The 20,106-nt window shown below is 40.0% G+C and overlaps 1 protein-coding gene across 1 annotated transcript; it reads right to left on the minus strand.

The window, feature by feature from the left end:
- Positions 1-901: 901 nt before the first annotated feature.
- Positions 902-4,361, minus strand: LOC139442347 (insulinoma-associated protein 1a-like). Its single transcript, XM_071223146.1, has one exon. The coding sequence runs from the start codon at positions 4,029-4,031 to the stop codon at positions 2,670-2,672; it is 1,362 nt and encodes a 453-aa protein (XP_071079247.1). The 5' UTR covers positions 4,032-4,361; the 3' UTR covers positions 902-2,669.
- Between the last annotated feature and the right edge of the window lie 15,745 nt (positions 4,362-20,106).

A 20,106-nucleotide genomic window follows, 5' to 3' on the forward strand; every position in this document is an offset into this window, starting at 1 on the left:
ACTACCATATCTCTCTCCGACTACCACCACATTACCACACCTCTCTCCTACTACCACAATACTACCATATCTCTCTCTGACTACCACCACATTACCATACCTCTCTCCGACTACCACAATACTACCATATCTCTCCCCTACTACCACCACACTACCATATCTCTCTCCTACTACCGCAACAATACCACACCTCTCTCCTACTACCACCACATTACCATACCTCTCTCCTACTACCACCATAATACCATACCTCTCTTCGTCTACCACCACACTACCATACCTCTGTCCGAGTACAACCACACTACCATGTCTCTCCTACTACCACCACACTACCATGTCTCTCCTACTACCACCACACTACCATACCTCTATCCGAGTACAACCACACTACCATACCTTTCTCCGACTACTTCCACCCCGCCATACCCCTCTCTACCACCACACCGTCCTCATATTCCCACTCAATATACCTATCAACTACCATCACACTACCATTACCAATGGCAAATTCCTGATATAATGTGAGATAGAGCGAGTGAGGTTTTACGCCGTTTTAAGCAATATTGCAGCAATAACACGGCGAGTGACACACATTTTACCATATGGGAATCGAACCCGACTTTTCCATGTGACGAACAAACGCTTCACATGAACGTTCCTCCGATTGTAACCAATATCGATGACTTTAAGAACCACTTTTGTACGTTCAAATGAACAAAACCAACAATACTATTGATCGATGTTGGAACAAGGTACGTTTGGCCAGTGTCCTTTGTGCCCGTCTTACATCCGAGGCGGACAACGATCCTGGTCGATACTGCTGCTGCAGAAAGTGTCACATTTCATAATCACAAAATTCAAAACTTTGTTTCACAATCTTTATTCAAGTTCAACCATAAAATATACATACAATATCCAATTCATATTCTTACAGATGTACAATCGTCAATGTTTTATTGCCTCACTGGTATATAATAATATTCTGTAAAAATAAAGTACTTTCCGAGACTTTGAAATAATCGGATAACATCGTAAGGCATTGATTTGATACTTTGATAAAGACACTTTGTTAAGTAACTATGATATAATTAAGTATATATGAATACATCCTAATCACCGACAGCCATAGGCATGCACGTAGGCACAAACACAATTCACAGTAGGCACTTGATACAGATAATTTACATTGCATACGGGTCACAAAGTTTAGAAATATATATAAATGTCTTTAAAACTCATAATTCTCAGTCAATACTGATTCTCAAGAATACAACCGATCATAGTAAATATATAATGTGTGAATTTACTCTGAACTATTGCACAAGAATGTGTATAAAGGTTCAATAAACATTGCACATAATTATGTAAAAGTTAAATAAGGTAAACATAAATCTTTGATAAATAAGCTATCTTCAGATATTTGATAAATACCAATATTTGATGTATTGTCTCTTTCACTTCACTAAATATTTGTATATGAATATATTGCGTGACATATATAATTATGAGCATTGCCATAATCGGATATTTATCAATTCTGAGTGAATAAATAAGTATACATAAAACTCTGTAATAACAAAATGAGAAAAAGTGTAAAGTTAACCCAAAAGAGGCAAAAAGTTAAATAGCATTAAATAAATACGACTAGGAATAAAGTCCAGAGTACAATAATAATGGGACTAGAACCACCAAAACATTAAAAAGCAAATCATGAGACTAGAATTAACACAATAATACACATGTAAACTTATAAATATAAATCCAAATAAAATTGCACATTGAATAAATAAATAATTACGAAAAACGCCGACTAGAACGTAACACAATGACAAGCATAAATAAGTAGAAATAAATCTCGATAAAGCAAATAAATATGACTAGCAACTCTGTGCTGTAAATAAATAAAAGGTCTATAAATAAATAAGGATTTCAATTTGGGGACAAAGTTAAAGGCACGTAATGCGTTGCACACCTTCCTTATAGGGTGCTGTTCGACGGAATTCCTGAATGCTGCTGCTTTTGCTGCGTTGGGAGAGTGACTAACAGTATAATTAACAGACGATCGCATGAGTCACAGGCTAATCTTGAATAATACCAATCTGTTCAGTAAACACTTCACAAGGTCCTAATTGGTGTCTGCTCTGACTCAGAAAATACTCGAGAAATTATCTTTCAAAAATAAATCAATCTGTGTAACAATACTATAGCTGGTCAATAAACGTTATTAATACTGGGTATTGATCTCTAATTAACACAATGGCAAAATATGTATACAAACATGAGAGAAACAGGATCAGACATGGACCGGTCCGGTTGAATCGATCCGGACTTGATATCGATAACAGAGAGACTATGGTTCATAGCGATACAGCAATGCATGTTGACATAGCTATTACAACAGTACTTACGGCCCGGATTGTACAGGGAGGTTTTGTTCACGCCTGTACTTCATAACAGAATACAGCACAAGCGAAACACAGTACATGGGCCACATGGACTCACGATAAAGTCAAGTTTATACTTCTCCTCTAGAAGCAAGTTTTGATTCACAATAAGCACTGGACTGACCTTAAGTGTTCACACAGAATGTAATGCCCTTCTTGTCTATATCGTCTATCCCCACCCTGAAGGGCTGGTAGGCCCCCCAGGGAGAGGGTACTCCCCCGGGCCTAGCAAGGCCTTGAGACAGGGAGCTGCAGAAGAATCACTTGTCTGTTTTCTGAGGGATGGCACTTATTAATATGCCGTGTCAAACCCGGAGAACTGTAAAATGTACTCGCGCAGTATTTGCACGTGTATATGTCCTTGCTGTGAGTACGCACGTGCTTCTCGAGGACGATCTTGTTTGGGAATGTCAGGTTGCACGTGGAGCACGAGAGATCTTTGCTTCCTGGGCCATGCTGCGCCTCGTGTTTAGCACGTGAAGTTTCGTTGAGGAAGATTTTCCCACAAAACTGGCAAGGCAACGGTCTTTCGTTAGCATGAGTGGCGACGTGCTTCCTAAGGTAGGCCTGTCTCCTGAACTTCTTCCCACAGGTTTCACACTCGAACTGACCCTCGTCACCGGAGGATTCGCGGTTGTCATGCGTGGATGGAGATAACGGGGATAACAGTTTATTATTAAGTACTCTCGCCTGCTCAAGCGATTCCAAGTTGTTATTATTTTCGTTTGAAGTCTGAGCAGCGGGCAAGATCTTGGCAGGTGAGACGGTCTTGTTTGATCCGGCGGGGGCGGTTGTTTTTGGTTTATGCCACCTTCTGTGTGAGGCCAGATTTGCGGGACAATTGAACACCTTGTCGCACTCGGGACAACGGTACTCCACGTGCACAATGCGCGAACACCTGTGCTGGGCCAGCTGGAAAGCGTCCTCGAAAAAGTCTTTACAAAGTTGGCAAATATAGTCTCCAATTTTGTTTTCAATTTTCTCAAGTTCCGCTCTGGCTTCTGGCGTGACTTCGACGTAGTTGTAACTGGGTTCAATGTCGCCGCAGACAATTCTTCCTCCGTCTTCTTCGCTGTCGGAGAAGTCGCGAATGATGGTACCAGACACCGGGGATGTCTTGTCGATGTCAAAGTTGATCTTGCGAGCCGCTTTTGGTTTCTTTGTGCCAACTGTCTTCTTCTCACTTTCCCCATTCCCCCTTTTTCTGTTTGGGGAGTGTGGAGACGATGCTACTGTGAGGTTGTCGTTTCTCGCAGCAAGTCTGTGAGGAGAATTGTCATTGCACAAACTCAGTTTGTCAAACGCCGAAAAGTAGAGTGGGGAGGGGTGCAGGTTGGTGTTACTCACCCCGAGGGGACTGCCAGCGGGAGCGACGTTGTTGTTGTCACGATCCTGTAAGAAGGAGTCCCTCTCTCTGAATGTCATGGAGATTGGGCTTGCAGAATACCCCGAATCAGGAGACCCAAAGTTGGTGTATGGGTACTCATGTTCTGATCCACTGTCACTCTTGTCATCATCGGAATGTCGTCGTTCTCTGTAGGAGTAGGCGGTGTTTTTCGATCGCTTCACTAGGAATCCCCTAGGCATGGCTGATGGGAGATTGACGTCCAGCAGCTAAGGCACTTGCGGTGTCAACACAATACAAAGTCACAAAAACGACATGAGGTTTTCAAAAACCTCCGTGGCGCTAAGGCATGCGAAATGTCCACGAAAAAAAAACACGAAAAAAGGGGGATCGCACCAGGTTGAGACGGTCAAGTTTACAACGCAGCAAAAGTCACATACGCTGTAAAATAATGCACAAAAGCCACTCAACTTCTCGAAAAGTCTGTGAAGAAACGAAATAAACCACTGTCAAGGTATGACAAAGGGAAATCCTTTGAAATACGTCGAAATACTAATGCAGTTCCTTCAATGTTTTTGGTCCGATCCGTCCCTGTGTTGTGAGAACTCGCTTATATAGCCCAACAGCCGTCTCATTCATATGTAGATTCCAAGCGCTAAGCCCCGCCCCTAGGCCGTCACGAGCCTGTCGCGAGCCGCAACGGCAGACGATAGTCTTTGTTTCCCGCGCTGTGTGGCAGTCGTCTGCTACACATCCACTCACACTATTCATTGTGTTACGCCGGGACGGTATCGCAACTTGAGCGCTGATTTGTGGAGAAATGAAAACGGGATATCTCCACTAACTTGCCGCTCAATATCAAGAAGAACAATTGAGAGTTGCCTTGGTTGTCTGAAAAGCTGCAAAGCTCCGAAATTCTCTGACAAAGAAGCCCGCGACAGGCGTGTTGTTACAATAGGGTAGTGGTTGTTAAAAATAGATGAATATAATACACGGTAACAAAGGCTAGGGTTCCGTTATTCGATGCAAATTGCACACAGTCTTGTGATTAAATGACTATAGCAAATTCTGAGCGCATACCCTTGCAAAAGTGAAGCATTCTGCAGCAGGAATAGAAGGTGCTCGCTCGCTTGATTAATTGGAATTAACACATTTTATCCTTAGTGTTGAGGGAATTTCGGTAATTATTATCCGCTGATTCCTTTGATAGGAATAGCTTTGTTTGATGATGTGGGCAGTGAAATGGGAATAACACCAAATATGTTGACCAAGTAGGCTGGCATTGGTCAGAGGCGCTTGATCGAGTTATGTTGTCGAGTGGGGTGTATGATTAAATCATTACCTGACCCAAATGATATGATAGTCCCAAATCGCTATAGATCTCAACATGAAATATTTATACATAATATTACTGAACACTGAGGAATTCAGCACGGTAAATTACGAACAATGTACGGATGACTGGTATGGAAAGTGAAATCATATTGAGTTTGCGAGGAGTTAACACGATATGATCGGTTAGGTGGAATTAATCCTTTTAACTGTAAATAACATTCAAATACTTCCGCTTCTGAGTTTTAATAAATCAAAATACTGTTTCTAACATTATTAATGTTGAAGTCATTAATAATAAATAATCAAGTATTTTATCTTGGAAATACCAGTTGAGGATTTGTTACGGTCGTGTAATTGAAGTAATGTTATTGAAACTGATATTGTTATTATTCAATGCATCTTCTAACAATATTGTAATATAAAGTCCACGGTTCAGACTGGTTCAGAACGTGCTTTTACCACACAGAAGCGTTATGCAGACATTCCTTCTAAACTAGTCATTTCAAGAAAAGCAGACTTGGATATGCCAGATGCAAAAGAATATATTTGAAGCGGCGTCAATACGTATATGGCAAATTAATGCCAATATATTTATCTAGTAAACGGCTTTTTCAAAACTGTTTGAAAGGTGTCAATAGGTATATAGTAGAAAAGATTTCAATATTTGTATATGGTACATATATGTACATGTATACGTCTTTCTGTTCTGTTATATTTTATAGAAGTGTATATTATGCGGCTTATTACTAATGTCTGTAATTAATTAGAACGAAAAGACTAAATAATCGACTCGGTTTAAACAAATGCATTTGTTGCGCTCAGTATTACAAAAATATGTCGAATAAATTACCTTTTCGTGAAAATAATCCTAACTTTGTTTGCCTTTATTCTTGATAATATTCCAGAGCCAAAAGAAACATGTTACCTTCTCAACCACAAGAAGTAAGCTAAATGAACCGCTTAAATGGGGAACATTGGAAAAATACCGCTCCGTCTATGTCCAAAATGCGAAAGTTCTTGTGCGCATGATCGAAACGGAATCACGAAAAGCGCCAAAATGTGCCTTCACAAAAACATGTTACTTTTCGATGTTGATAGAAACATGTTAAAATATAACTTGATTTCCGTGGAAAAAGTCATTTGAAAAATAAGACGTGCCATTATTACCAACTTTTAAGTGGGATCAAATTATTCAGAAGAAAGGCGCGTGAGATAATTTGCATACAGCTGGCGGTCTCTGTGCACAAGCCAGGTGTGTACGGTAGAGTGGTTTCCCTCCAAAAGGAGAGCATTCTAAGGTTCCACGTGAAAAGTCTTGTACTATTCATTCAAAGCACGTGGATTTTTGGAAAATGACATTTTATAGACAATTTCTAAAATCTTTATCGATCCGCATTTTCGTTTGTGTTTGTAGAGTGGAGCATTACGCTGGTTTGTCTTTTGTCAGATTTACCTTATGAAATCCCACTTGTGTGAGATGTCAGGAAAAATGAAACAATGCTCTGATCTAAAACGAAACAAGACTACTAATCGGGATCATTAATTATGAATACGGAATGTTAAAAGCGTCTCTAAAGAATCAACAAATCTTATTGAATTTTATATACCACATTTCTATTTAACCGTAACTTGAGAAGGTTTTAATTGACTATTGAAACAAATACATGTTCTTTCTCAAAGTCTTTACTATTTTCAAGAACATCTTTACATGATTTTAAAGAGTTATTATTATGACAGAAGCACACGAGATAAATGCTTAATGTGCTTGAAAAAAACAAACATAAGTGAGACCGAAAATATATATCTCTTTTAGTTGAGATTGAATGCTTGAATACATATTATGAAGCACAGTGACCTTTTAAGGATAAGTCGTTTTTTAAGTAGTTCTAAGCGAAATTGGACTAATAGCGTTAATAATTAAGATCTATTTAAAAGAATATGATATATGAGTATCAAAACGACCAGAGTTGTGCTGTTTCAAACCGCCATCATATTTCTATTAACGAAACCTACTGAAACCGATCACCGGTCAACTTGAGAGAGAATTAATTCCGATATAATAGGATCCGCTGATCGTGGGTTCGAATCCCACATTCTTCTTGATTATGATCCTTGGTCAGCACCATACCTGTGCCCCTTGGTTTCACCGGGTTGGCAAACGTCTACGATCTGATGAATTTCTGGCTTTTCTCCCACCTCCAGCTGACACGCAGATACATAACTGTAATACTTTTCAAGGCGGAATAAAATCCAACTCACTCACAACTGAAGATATGTTTGTAACCCACTCGTCATACTTTGTCTGCCTGTTGCATCCCATGTAACGTCAAAATCAAGCTTAATCGTAGACCCGTGAAGATTCGGGGTAGAATAGGTCTTCAGCAACCCAAGGCGACTATGCTTGTCGTAAAAGGCGACTAACGGGATCGGGTGATCAGATCGGGTGAATGTCATCAAACCCAGTTGCGTGGATCGATGCTCATGATGTTAATCACTTGATTGTCTGGTCCAGACTCGATTATTTACAGACCGCCGTCATATAGCTGGAATATTGCTGATTGCGGCTTTAAACATCAAACCAACCAACCAACCAACCAACCAATCGTAAGTTGCTAGTATTTAATGGTGTATAGAATGTCAGTTCTCCCTGACAATGCCCTTTGTGGAAAAGTGTTGTTTAACGCCACAGTTAGCACAAATCTAACTATATTGCGACGGCCTGTCAATAATCGTGTCTAAACAAGGTTCTGTCAGTATGAATCCTCGGTATCGTCGCCGCTGCTGATTGGAAAAAAGATGTTTAAATGAACACATCGATGCACCCATACATCTCCTCTGCGCCTAAAAGCATATCTCTCCATCTCATCCGTGTTTGTTTGTTTGTTGATTAACGCCGCAATCAGCAATATTCGAGCATTATGAATCAGCTGTAAATAATCGAGTCTGGGCCAGACAATCTAGTCATTGACATCATGAGCATAGATCTAGACAATTGGGAAACGACGACAAACATCAACCAATTCAACGAACCTGACCAGCCGATCCCGTTAGTCGCCTCTTACGACAAGTTTGAGTTGCTCAAGACCAGCTCTAGTCCCGATCTTCACTTGGGACCTCACCTGTGCCATGTTATTGTTTGCTGTGTTGAATTATAGACACAGAAATTCTGCAAAGCTTACCGTTCATGTAACTGCCAGTGGGTTGATTATAACGATGCTTGTGCGATATTCGCTACTAGATTCGGTTATTAGATTGGTCCAGTATTCGATATAGGCGCAGTTGTGGGCGCGTTTGCCCGAGCTCGATTCTAAAAACATGTGAATACATAACGGCATTTTAGTGTAGTGCTATTTCTACAAGTTATGTATAGCTAAAAGATCAACGAAGTATTGCTCCATTTATAGGGAGGATGAATGTATTTTTAACACAAACGAATTGTGCCGTTTATGTGTCATTGCTGTATTATGAAGACAAATATCAAAGGAAAGACAAATAACGCCTATATTTATTAACCATAGAGGCAAGAATATCGGAAACGAGAAAAGGATGAAGAGAGGATGGTCGGCCTTTGCTGTCAAATTTCATTTTTTCTCATCGAGTGGCCTGGCCTGAGTCACTCAATGAGATAAACGTATTTTTTAGTAAGAAAAGTAAATTACCCTCTAAACATTAGCAAGGATTCTCCCGAAACTATGTAAAGTTATTATCAGGAAGAAATTAGACTCAAATAACTCAATATTTTATGAGTGAGTGAGTATGGTTGTACGCCGCGTTTTGTCAATATTCCAGCAATATCAAGGCGGGGACACCAGGAATGGATTTCACATTTGTACCCATGTGGGGAATCGAACCCGTGTTTTCGGCGTGACGAGCGAACGCTTTAACCACTAAGCTACCCGACCGACCCCCACCAAAACAGACCCCTCAATAAACACTTGAAGTTTTAGGCTACCACACAGACCCTCAATAGCTATTTTAACTGTTAGGCTACCACACAGACCCCCAATAATCACTTTAACTGTTAGGCTACCAAACAGACCCTCAATGATCACTTTTATTGTTAGGCTACCACACAGACCCTCAATAATCACTTTAACTGTTAGGCTAGCAAACAGATTCTCAATAATTACTTAAACTGTTAGGCTACCACACAGACCCCCAATAATCACTTTAACTGTTAGGCTACCACACAGACCCTCAATAATCACTTTAACTGTTAGGCTACCACACAGACCCTCAATAATCACTTTAACTGTTAGGCTACCACACAGACCCTCAATAATCACTTTAACTGTTAGGCTACCACACAGACCCTCGATGATCACTTTTACTGTCAGGTTACTGTTTACTTGTTCCCACAAAGAGAGTAGAAATATTAGTAATCTTATTCACCTTAACAAAGTTGCTCCGAGGTAGAAAGTCTTCGATAATCGACGTGTACCCTCCGTATTAGCTTTTTAAGAAAAGGACTCAGTTTTAAAAAAACAATATTTCTTGATTTTTGTATTTCATTATGCCATTATTTCTGACACTATTATTTTTTACATATACTTATTTCGTATTCTAAATGTGTATGCACTGTACGTGAGTGGTATTTTGAAACGGGTTTATTCGACAGGACATTATCTTGAGACTGAGGATTATTTAAACGGCAAACTCGGGTCTTTGGTGTGACGAGCGACAGCATTAACTATTAGGCTATCCTACAACCAAACTAGAATGTAAGCAGCCTTAATTAAATATGTCAACATGAATTACAGCTTTAAATTCGAATATTTCGATGTCCTCGCATTCCATTGGTCGCCAGCAGTCCCGCGCACGTGACGACGAAAATGAAGCTGGAAAAATATCTACTTCCTCTTTGAGCACTCCAGTCAGATTTAGTTAAAGACTTATCTCACTTTGAACATAGAACATTCATCGATGGCCCCGTGGGATGATAATTACCTTTAACATCATGAAAGCACTCACTTTCCAATATCGGAAAATCATGACAGTGAAGTTCAATTGAAGTATGACGTTAATAACCGTTCCTATGGTTGTTGGCCGTGCAAAACAATCTCCCTCGGGGTAGCTGTGTGTCGACACGCAATGAGAGAGTCTCTCAGTCTCTCCTTCTCGTATCGCTTACCCGTCTGACCAGTAGGCACAGGAAGCCATTATTTATGATATGCCGATATGCTGATATGCATGCCTTTAAACAGCAGGACAAGCAAGACTACGGTGAATTAAAAGCAGCGTCAGGTACATAAATCAATAATGGTGAAATAACTAGGGGTGATTTTCATCACTCCGTGTAAATAATCATTCGAGTAGTCTCCAATCTGTCGCAATTCAGCCAAATAGCCGGAAACTAGATCTAAGGGAGCGTGTGGAGGGGGCAATTCATCCCCCAAGCACACACAGACCTGACTCCCATCTCACCTTATCGCCATTGCATCAGGCAAAAGCAGCAGAAAACACCTTTGTTCTTCAAGCCGTGATATCTGGCTTCGGAACTAACATCTCAGCGCGACTGTGTATTTTGAGGAATTTCCGTTGTGTTTTCGCTACCTTAATGCAAATATCGTATTAAACGCTCGCGGCTTTGACATAAATCTGATTTTCTACGATCTGCTGCTAACACATCTCTCCGTTCAAGCCCGGATCATATTTAAGTCAGATTTCTTGTATTTCTCCGCTGGTGGCGAGAATTCGGCGGTACTGATAAAAGCTCAACCAGACGGCAGATGGGAGACATGCCGTTATCATTACATAAGCGGCACGCGCGCACCGGCAGACGCCATAATCACGTCTGCTTCAAAGTTCCGCTCTTGGTCAGTACCAGGTAGTCCGTCGCATTCAGCCTCGTCTCACCTGCTCTATTGAAGTCAGGGCCCCGGTCATCATTAACGGTTAGGATATCCTTAACTATCATAAGATCAAACAAACGTGGACAATGGTCAGCAGCGCGACGCAGGTGATACCTCGCGCAAGTAAAGCGAACGTAACGTGACCGTTAACGCTACGCATGGTAAATTGTTAATTAAATACAAGAACGGACCCGGAATTGTTGTACTTGCCGACGCCAGGTGAAAATTGAACGCAGGCAATCAATAAACACAGTGTGTAAAGTGTAAATTTGGGGACTTGAAATACTGTTATTGTTGGTGTGTTTGGTCGGGGGAAGCCAAAAACACCTGCACACATTCTCAGCCGTCATGAAAGAAGTTACAGTCCACGGCTAAGGCTCACATTAATTCCAAAGATACTAATGACTCGGTAACTAGTTGTAATGGCTTTCATTCAAATACAGCTGAACCCACAATAGATCAAATCTGAATATTTATAGGGAAATACGTTCATATATTTTGAAGCTTTCATGTACTCATTATTCGAAATACGCATGTCTCCAATTCACGCTTACCCATCGACACTCTATCTGTATTTTTAACACGTCATGATCCTTCGTTTGTAAACCTTTTTACAAAACTAAAGCGAAATAATCACTGTTTTAATGACAAAATATCAAATGTTTCGAATCAATTTATTGTTTATTTATTTCGTTTTATCTTAAACAGGGACATCGCATCTTGACTGAAAGGGCGCTTTAAGAAAAACAAGATTTTACTTAATTTTTATATTAACATATATTTCTAATGCGTAAATTTCAAAATGCAGTAAGCAATTACAAGTGTACGGGTTGATAGAATGTATCTTGAAACAGAATGGTGTATATAGTATTAACTAATACATTATTTTAATCAACTCGTTAAATACAAGTACAGTTTTAGTACACTAAACTACAGTAAACTACGGTTATAACGAACACGCTTATAACGAACTGACGGATATAACGAACTTTCTTTTTTGGTCCCGCCTATTTGCTGTAGTTATGTTGTATATATGCTTATAACGAACTACGGTTATAACGAACTAAAATTAGCAGTCCCTTTAAGTTCGTTATAACCGTAGTTTATTGTACATTTATTTCGTCAGTTGATATGAACCTGAAACAGCGTAAAAAACGCGTCTGACATGATGATGGGAACCGCATTTCGATTTGCTGGTTATATAGGAAATAATAGTATTCTTTCTCCTTCCACTTTAACACACAAATTTCGTTCGGTAAATACAGTGGCACAATCTTCGCATGTATCTTGCCCCTGCGGTTCAAATCATAGCAAGGTTAGAATCGTAAAGTACGGAAGTGGCATATGTGCGATGGCGATAAGGTTCCGATAAGCAAGTGATAAAGATTGAATCACAGAGCACCTTAGAGGTAAACATTAATACTCTTTAATAATTCAAGATGTCATTTTTTGACGTCCGTGATGGCATTGCGTAGACAGCTAATTCTTTACCGATCAGCGCCCGATAGTCTCACAACTGCTCTCGCGATCTCCACTCCATCTTAATTGCTTTTCTTTCAAATATAGAAATTTCATCGGAGAAAGCTGGGGTTTGTGTTTAAATGTCTCGGCGGGCCGAGTGAAAGCATGCTGGGTTCTCCAGCCGGTGATCGGATAAAACGCTTTGTTCGCTATGCTAGCGCGTCGCGTGCCGTCAGAGTGACTGCGCATGCGCGAGACTTCAGCTGCCTATTATAGGTTTGGGCGGCATTGTGGTGGTATTCAGATTCAGCGTCCCATGAAGGGGGTGGGGGAGGGGTGCGGGAAGGGGGTATGGGCTTCAGGAGAGGCGGGCATAACGATGGGCGGGCTTGCAGACCTCTCCGCGGCTTCAAACGCAAGAAAACAACATCCGAGACATTGAACGCGCGACTAAATCAATTTCCATAACGTATTTTTAATTTCTTTTATGCGCATGTGAGACAGATCTGACTACAACGTATAAAAATCTTAAAATTTTATTTTCGTTTCGAACGATAGTAACGCTTTGAAGCATTAGAAAACGCTGCACTCAAACCTTTCAAAGAAGTGTGTGAGCATTCCACTCTGAAGGTACGCCTCTTCTGAAATGGACGTCGATTATTCTTTAGAATACACAGGTCACAAAACTTCAAAACAAATGTCACGACATACATTAAAAAGAGACGAAACTGTTTATCATTCCGATAATAAATTACAGAAAGCTGGCCAGTTTCACAGGCGTAAGACTTAGATGTGTATGTAAATATGTATGAGTATTCAAGTATCGCGTTCCTTCTGACGAATGACACTATATGGTTTCCTTGGTAAGTCGTTATATGATGTAGATTCCCACTTTGACATTGGTTGTGTATCTGATGGTACATACACACAAATACACAAGATACAAATGAAGTGTACTGAACAAAGAAAGATAGATCACAATATCATTAGAAGCATATGCATGGACGGTGGGTGGAGGTATATGTGGTGACTATTTGAGGTATATGTGTAGAATATGGGAGGAGATATGTGTGTAGAATATGGGAGGCGGTATATGTTTAGACGGTGGTGGAGGTATATGTGTAGAATATGGGAGGAGGCATATGTGTAGAATGTGGGAGAAAGTATGTATGTAGAATGTGGAAGGTGGTATATGTGTAGATTGTGGGAGGAGGTATATGTGTAGAATGTGGGAGAAAGTATATGTGTAGAATGTGGGAGGTGGTATATGTGTAGAATGTGGGAGAAAGTATATGTGTAGAATGTGGGAGAAAGTATATGTGTAGAATGTGGGTGTAAGTATATGTGTAGAATATGGGAGGAGATATGTGTGTAGAATATGGGAGGCGGTATATGTTTAGACGGTGGTGGAGGTATATGTGTAGAATATGGGAGGAAGCATATGTGTAGAATGTGGGAGGTGGTATATGTGTAGAATGTGGGAGAAAGTATATGTGTAGAATGTGGGAGAAAGTATATGTGTAGAATGTGGGAGAAAGTATATGTGTAGAATGTGGGAGTAAGTATATGTGTAGAATGTGGGAGTAAGTATATGTGTAGAATGTGGGAGAAAGTATATGTGTAGAATGTGGGAGTAAGTATATGTGTAGAATCTGGGAGGAAGTATATGTGTAGAATGTGGGAGTAAGTATATGTGTAGAATGTGGGAGAAAGTATATGTGTAGAATGTGGGAGAACGTATATGTGTAGAATGTGGGAGAAAGTATATGTGTAGAATGTGGGAGTAAGTATATGTGTAGAATGTGGGAGTAAGTATATGTGTAGAATGTGGGAGAAAGTATATGTGTAGAATGTGGGAGTTAGTATATGTGTAGAATGTGGGAGTAAGTATATGTGTAGAATGTGGGAGAAAGTATATGTGTAGAATGTGGGAGTAAGTATATGTGTAGCATGTGGGAGAAAGTATATGTGTAGAATGTGGGAGAAAGTATATGTGTAGAATGTGGGAGTAAGTATATGTGTAGCATGTGGGAGAAAGTATATGTGTAGAATGTGGGAGAAAGTATATGTGTAGAATGTGGGCGTAAGTATATGTGTAGAATGTGGGAGAAAGTATATGTGTAGAATGTGGGAGAAAGTATATGTGTAGAATGTGGGAGGTGGTATATGTGAAGAATGTGGGAGAAAGTATATGTGTAGAATGTGGGAGGTGGTATATGTGAAGAATGTGGGAGAAAGTATATGTGTAGAATGTGGGAGTAAGTATATGTGTAGAATGTGGGAGCTGGTATATGTGAAAAATGTGGGAGAAAGTATATGTGTAGAATGTGGGAGTAAGTATATGTGTAGAATGTGGGAGGTGTTTATGTGTAGAATGTGGGAGTAAGTATATGTGTAGAATGTGGGAGGTGGTATATGTGTAGAATGTGGGATTAAGTATATGTGTAGAATGTGGGAGTAAGTATATGTGTAGAATGTGGGAGTAAGTATATGTGTAGAATGTGGGAGGTGGTATATGTGAAGAATGTGGGAGAAAGTATATGTGTAGAATGTGGGAGAAAGTATATATGTAGAATGTGGGAGTAAGTATATGTGTAGAATGTGGGAGAAAGTATATGTGTAGAATGTGGGAGAAAGTATATGTGTAGAATGTGGGAGAAAGTATATGTGTAGAATGTAAGAGTAAGTATATGTGTATAATGTGGGAGTAAGTATATGTGTAGAATGTGGGAGAAAGTATATGTGTAGAATGTGGGAGAAAGTATATGTGTAGAATGTGGGAGTAAGTATATGTGTAGAATGTGGGAGAAAGTATATGTGTAGAATGTGGGAGTAAGTATATGTGTAGAATGTGGGAGTAAGTATATGTGTAGAATGTGGGAGAAAGTATATGTGTAGAATGTGGGAGTAAGTATATGTGTAGAATGTGGGAGGAAGTGTATGTGTAGAATGTGGGAGAAAGTATATGTGTAGAATGTGGGAGAAAGTATATGTGTAGAATGTGGGAGTAAGTATATGTGTAGAATGTGGGAGAAAGTATATGTGTAGAATGTGGGAGTAAGTATATGTGTAGAATGTGGGAGTAGGTATATGTGTAGAATGTGGGAGAAAGTATATGTGTAGAATGTGGGAGAAAGTATATGTGTAGAATGTGGGAGGTGGTATATGTGTAGAATGTGGGAGAAAGTATATGTGTAGAATGTGGGAGGTGGTATATGTGAAGAATGTGGGAGAAAGTATATGTGTAGAATGTGGGAGAAAGTATATGTGTAGAATGTGGGAGAAAGTATATGTGTAGAATGTGGGAGAAGGTATATGAGTAGAATGTGGGAGGAGGTATATGAGTAAAATGTAGATGGAGGTATATGTGTAGAATATCGGAGGAGGTATATGTGTAGACGGTGGGTGGAGGTATATGTGTAGAATGTGGGAGGTGGTATATGTGTAGAATGTGGGAGTAAGTATATGTGTAGAATGTGGGAGTAAGTATATGTGTAGAATGTGGGAGTAAGTATATGTGTAGAATGTGGGAGGTGGTATATGTGAAGAATGTGGGAGAAAGTATATGTGTAGAATGTGGGAGAAAGTATATGTGTAGAATGTGGGAGTAAGTATATGTGTAGAATGTGGGAGAAAGTATATGTGTAGAATGTGGGAGAAAGTATATGTGTAGAATGTGGGAGAAAGTATATGTGTAGAATGTAGGAGTAAGTATATGTGTAGAATGTGGGAGTAAGTATATGTGTAGAATGTGGGAGGAAGTATATGTGTAGAATGTGGGAGAAAGTATATGTGTAGAATGTGGGAGTAAGTATATGTGTAGAATGTGGGAGAAAGTATATGTGTAGAATGTGGGAGTAAGTATATGTGTAGAATGTGGGAGTAAGTATATGTGTAGAATGTGGGAGAAAGTATATGTGTAGAATGTGGGAGTAAGTATATGTGTAGAATGTGGGAGGAAGTATATGTGTAGAATGTGGGAGAAAGTATATGTGTAGAATGTGGGAGAAAGTATATGTGTAGAATGTGGGAGTAAGTATATGTGTAGAATGTGGGAGAAAGTATATGTGTAGAATGTGGGAGTAAGTATATGTGTAGAATGTGGGAGTAAGTATATGTGTAGAATGTGGGAGAAAGTATATGTGTAGAATGTGGGAGAAAGTATATGTGTAGAATGTGGGAGGTGGTATATGTGTAGATTGTGGGAGAAAGTATATGTGTAGAATGTGGGAGGTGGTATATGTGAAGAATGTGGGAGAAAGTATATGTGTAGAATGTGGGAGAAAGTATATGTGTAGAATGTGGGAGAAAGTATATGTGTAGAATGTGGGAGAAAGTATATGTGTGGAATGTGGGAGAAGGTATATGAGTAGAATGTGGGAGGAGGTATATGAGTAAAATGTAGATGGAGGTATATGTGTAGAATATCGGAGGAGGTATATGTGTAGACGGTGGGTGGAGGTATATGTGTAGAATGTGGGAGGAGGTATATGTGTAGAATGTGGGAGGAGGTCTATGTGTAGAATGTGGGAGGTGGTATATGTGTAGAATGTGGTAGGTGGTATATGCGTAGAATGTGGGAGAAAGTATACGTGTAGAATAGTTGAGGAGGTATATGTGTAGAATATGGGAGGAGGTTTATGTGTATAATGTGGGTGTAGGTATATGTGTAGACTATGGGAGGTTGCATATGTGTAGAATGTGGGAGGAGCTATATGTGTAGAATGTAGGTGGAGGTATGTGTGTACAATATGGGAGGTGGTATATGTGTAGAATGTGGGTGGAGGCATGTGTGTAGAATATGGGAGGAGGTATATGTGTAGATTGTGGGAGGTGGTATATGTGTAGAAAGTGTGAGGAGGTATATTTGTAGAATGTGAGAGGTGGTATATGTGTAGAATATGGGAGGTGGTATATGTGTAGAATATGGGAGGAGGTATACGTATAGACTATTGGAGGTGGTATATGTGTAGAATGTGGGAGGTGGTATATGTGTAGAATGTGGTTGGAGGTATGTGTGTAGAATGTGGGAGGAGGTATATATGGAGACTGTGGGAGTAAGTATATGTGTAGAATGTGGGAGGTGGTATATATGTAGAATGTGGGAGGTGGTATATGTGTAGAATGTGGGAGGAGGTATATGTGTAGAATGTGGGAGGTGGTATATGTGTAGAATGTGGTTGGAGGTATGTGTGTAGAATATGGGAGGAGGTATATGTGTAGATTGTGGGAGGTGGTATATGTGTAGAAAGTGTGAGGAGGTATATTTGTAGAATGTGAGTGGTGGTATATGTGTAGAATATGGGAGGTGGTATATGTGTAGAATATGGGAGGAGGTATACGTATAGACTATTGGAGGTGGTATATGTGTAGAAAGTGGATGGAGGTATATGTGTAGAATGTGGGAGGTGGTATATGTGTAGAATGTGGGAGGAGGTATATATGTAGAATGTGGGAGGAGGTATATGTGTAGAATGTGGGAGGTGGTATAGGTGTAGAATGTGGGAGGAGGTATATGTGTATAATGTGGGTGGAGGCATGTGTGTAGAATGTTGGAGGTTGTATATGTGTAGAATGTGGGAGGTGGTATATGTGTAGAATGTGGTTGGAGGTATGTGTGTAGAATGTGGGAGGAGGTATATATGGAGACTGTGGGAGTAAGTATATGTTTAGAATGTGGGAGGTGGTATATATGTAGAATGTGGGAGGTGGTATATGTGTAGAATGTGGGAGGAGGTATATGTGTAGAATGTGGGAGGTGGTATATGTGTAGAATGTGGTTGGAGGTATGTGTGTAGAATGTGGGAGGAGGTATATATGTAGACTGTGGGAGGTGGTATATGTGTAGAATGTGGGAGGTGGTATATATGTAGAATGTGGGAGGTGGTATATGTGTAGAATGTGGGAGGTGGTATATATGTAGAATGTGGGAGGAGGTCTATGTGCATAATGTGGGTGGAGGCATGTGTGTAGAATGTGGGTGGAGGTATGTGTGTAGAATATGGGAGGTGGTATATGTGTAGAATGTGGTTGGAGGTATGTGTGTAGAATATGGGAGGTGGTATATCTGTATAATGTGGGAGGAGGTATATGTGTATAATGTGGGTGGAGGCATGTGTGTAGAATGTGGGAGGTGGTATATGTGTAGAATTTGTGAGGTGGTATATGTGTAGAATGTGGGAGTAAGTATATGTGTAGAATGTGGGAGTAAGTATATGTGTAGAATGTGGGAGAAAGTATATGTGTAGAATGTGGGAGAAAGTATATGTGTAGAATGTGGGAGTAAGTATATGTGTAGATTGTGGGAGAAAGTATATGTGTAGAATGTGGGAGGTGGTATATGTGAAGAATGTGGGAGAAAGTATATGTGTAGAATGTGGGAGTAAGTATATGTGTAGAATGTGGGAGAAAGTATATGTGTAGAATGTGAGAGAAAGTATATGTGTAGAATGTGGGAGAAAGTATATGTGTAGAATGTGGGAGAAGGTATATGAGTAGAATGTGGGAGGAGGTATATGTGTAGAATATGGGAGAAGGTATATGAGTAAAATGTAGATGGAGGTATATGTGTAGAATATCGGAGGAGGTATATGTGTAGACGGTGGGTGGAGGTATATGTGTAGAATGTGGGTGGAGGTATATGTGTAGAATATGGGAGGAGGCATATGTGTAGAATGTGGGAGAAAGTATGTATGTAGAATATGGGAGGTGGTATATGTGTATAATGTGGGAGGAGATATATGTGTATAATGTGGGTGGAGGCATGTGTGTAGAATGTGGGAGTAAGTATATGTGTAGATTGTGGGAGAAAGTATATGTGTAGAATGTGGGAGGTGGTATATGTGAAGAATGTGGGAGAAAGTATATGTGTAGAATGTGGGAGTAAGTATATGTGTAGAATGTGGGAGAAAGTATATGTGTAGAATGTGGGAGAAAGTATATGTGTAGAATGTGGGAGAAAGTATATGTGTAGAATGTGGGAGAAGGTATATGAGTAGAATGTGGGAGGAGGTATATGTGTAGAATATTGGAGAAGGTATATGAGTAAAATGTAGATGGAGGTATATGTGTAGAATATCGGAGGAGGTATATGTGTAGACGGTGGGTGGAGGTATATGTGTAGAATGTGGGAGGAGGTATATGTGTAGAATGTGGGAGGAGGTCTATGTGTAGAATGTGGTAGGTGGTATATGCGTAGAATGTGGGAGAAAGTATACGTGTAGAATAGTTGAGGAGGTATATGTGTAGAATATGGGAGGAGGTTTATGTGTATAATGATGGGTGTAGGTATATGTGTAGACTATGGGAGGTTGCATATGTGTAGAATGTGGGAGGAGCTATATGTGTAGAATGTAGGTGGAGGTATGTGTGTACAATATGGGAGGTGGTATATGTGTAGAATGTGGGTGGAGGCATCTGTGTAGAATATGGGAGGAGGTATATGTGTAGATTGTGGGAGGTGGTATATGTGTAGAAAGTGTGAGGAGGTATATTTGTAGAATGTGAGAGGTGGTATATGTGTAGAATATGGGAGGTGGCATATGTGTAGAATGTGGGAGAAAGTATGTATGTAGAATATGGGAGGTGGTATATGTGTATAATGTGGGAGTAAGTATATGTGTAGAAGGTGGGAGGTGGTATATGTGAAGAATGTGGGAGAAAGTATATG

The sequence above is a fragment of the Haliotis cracherodii genome, unplaced genomic scaffold (genome assembly GCF_022045235.1).
Source record: "Haliotis cracherodii isolate W230 unplaced genomic scaffold, xgHalCrac1.p SCAF_5, whole genome shotgun sequence".
In the NCBI taxonomy this organism is placed as follows: Eukaryota; Metazoa; Mollusca; class Gastropoda; order Lepetellida; family Haliotidae; genus Haliotis; species Haliotis cracherodii.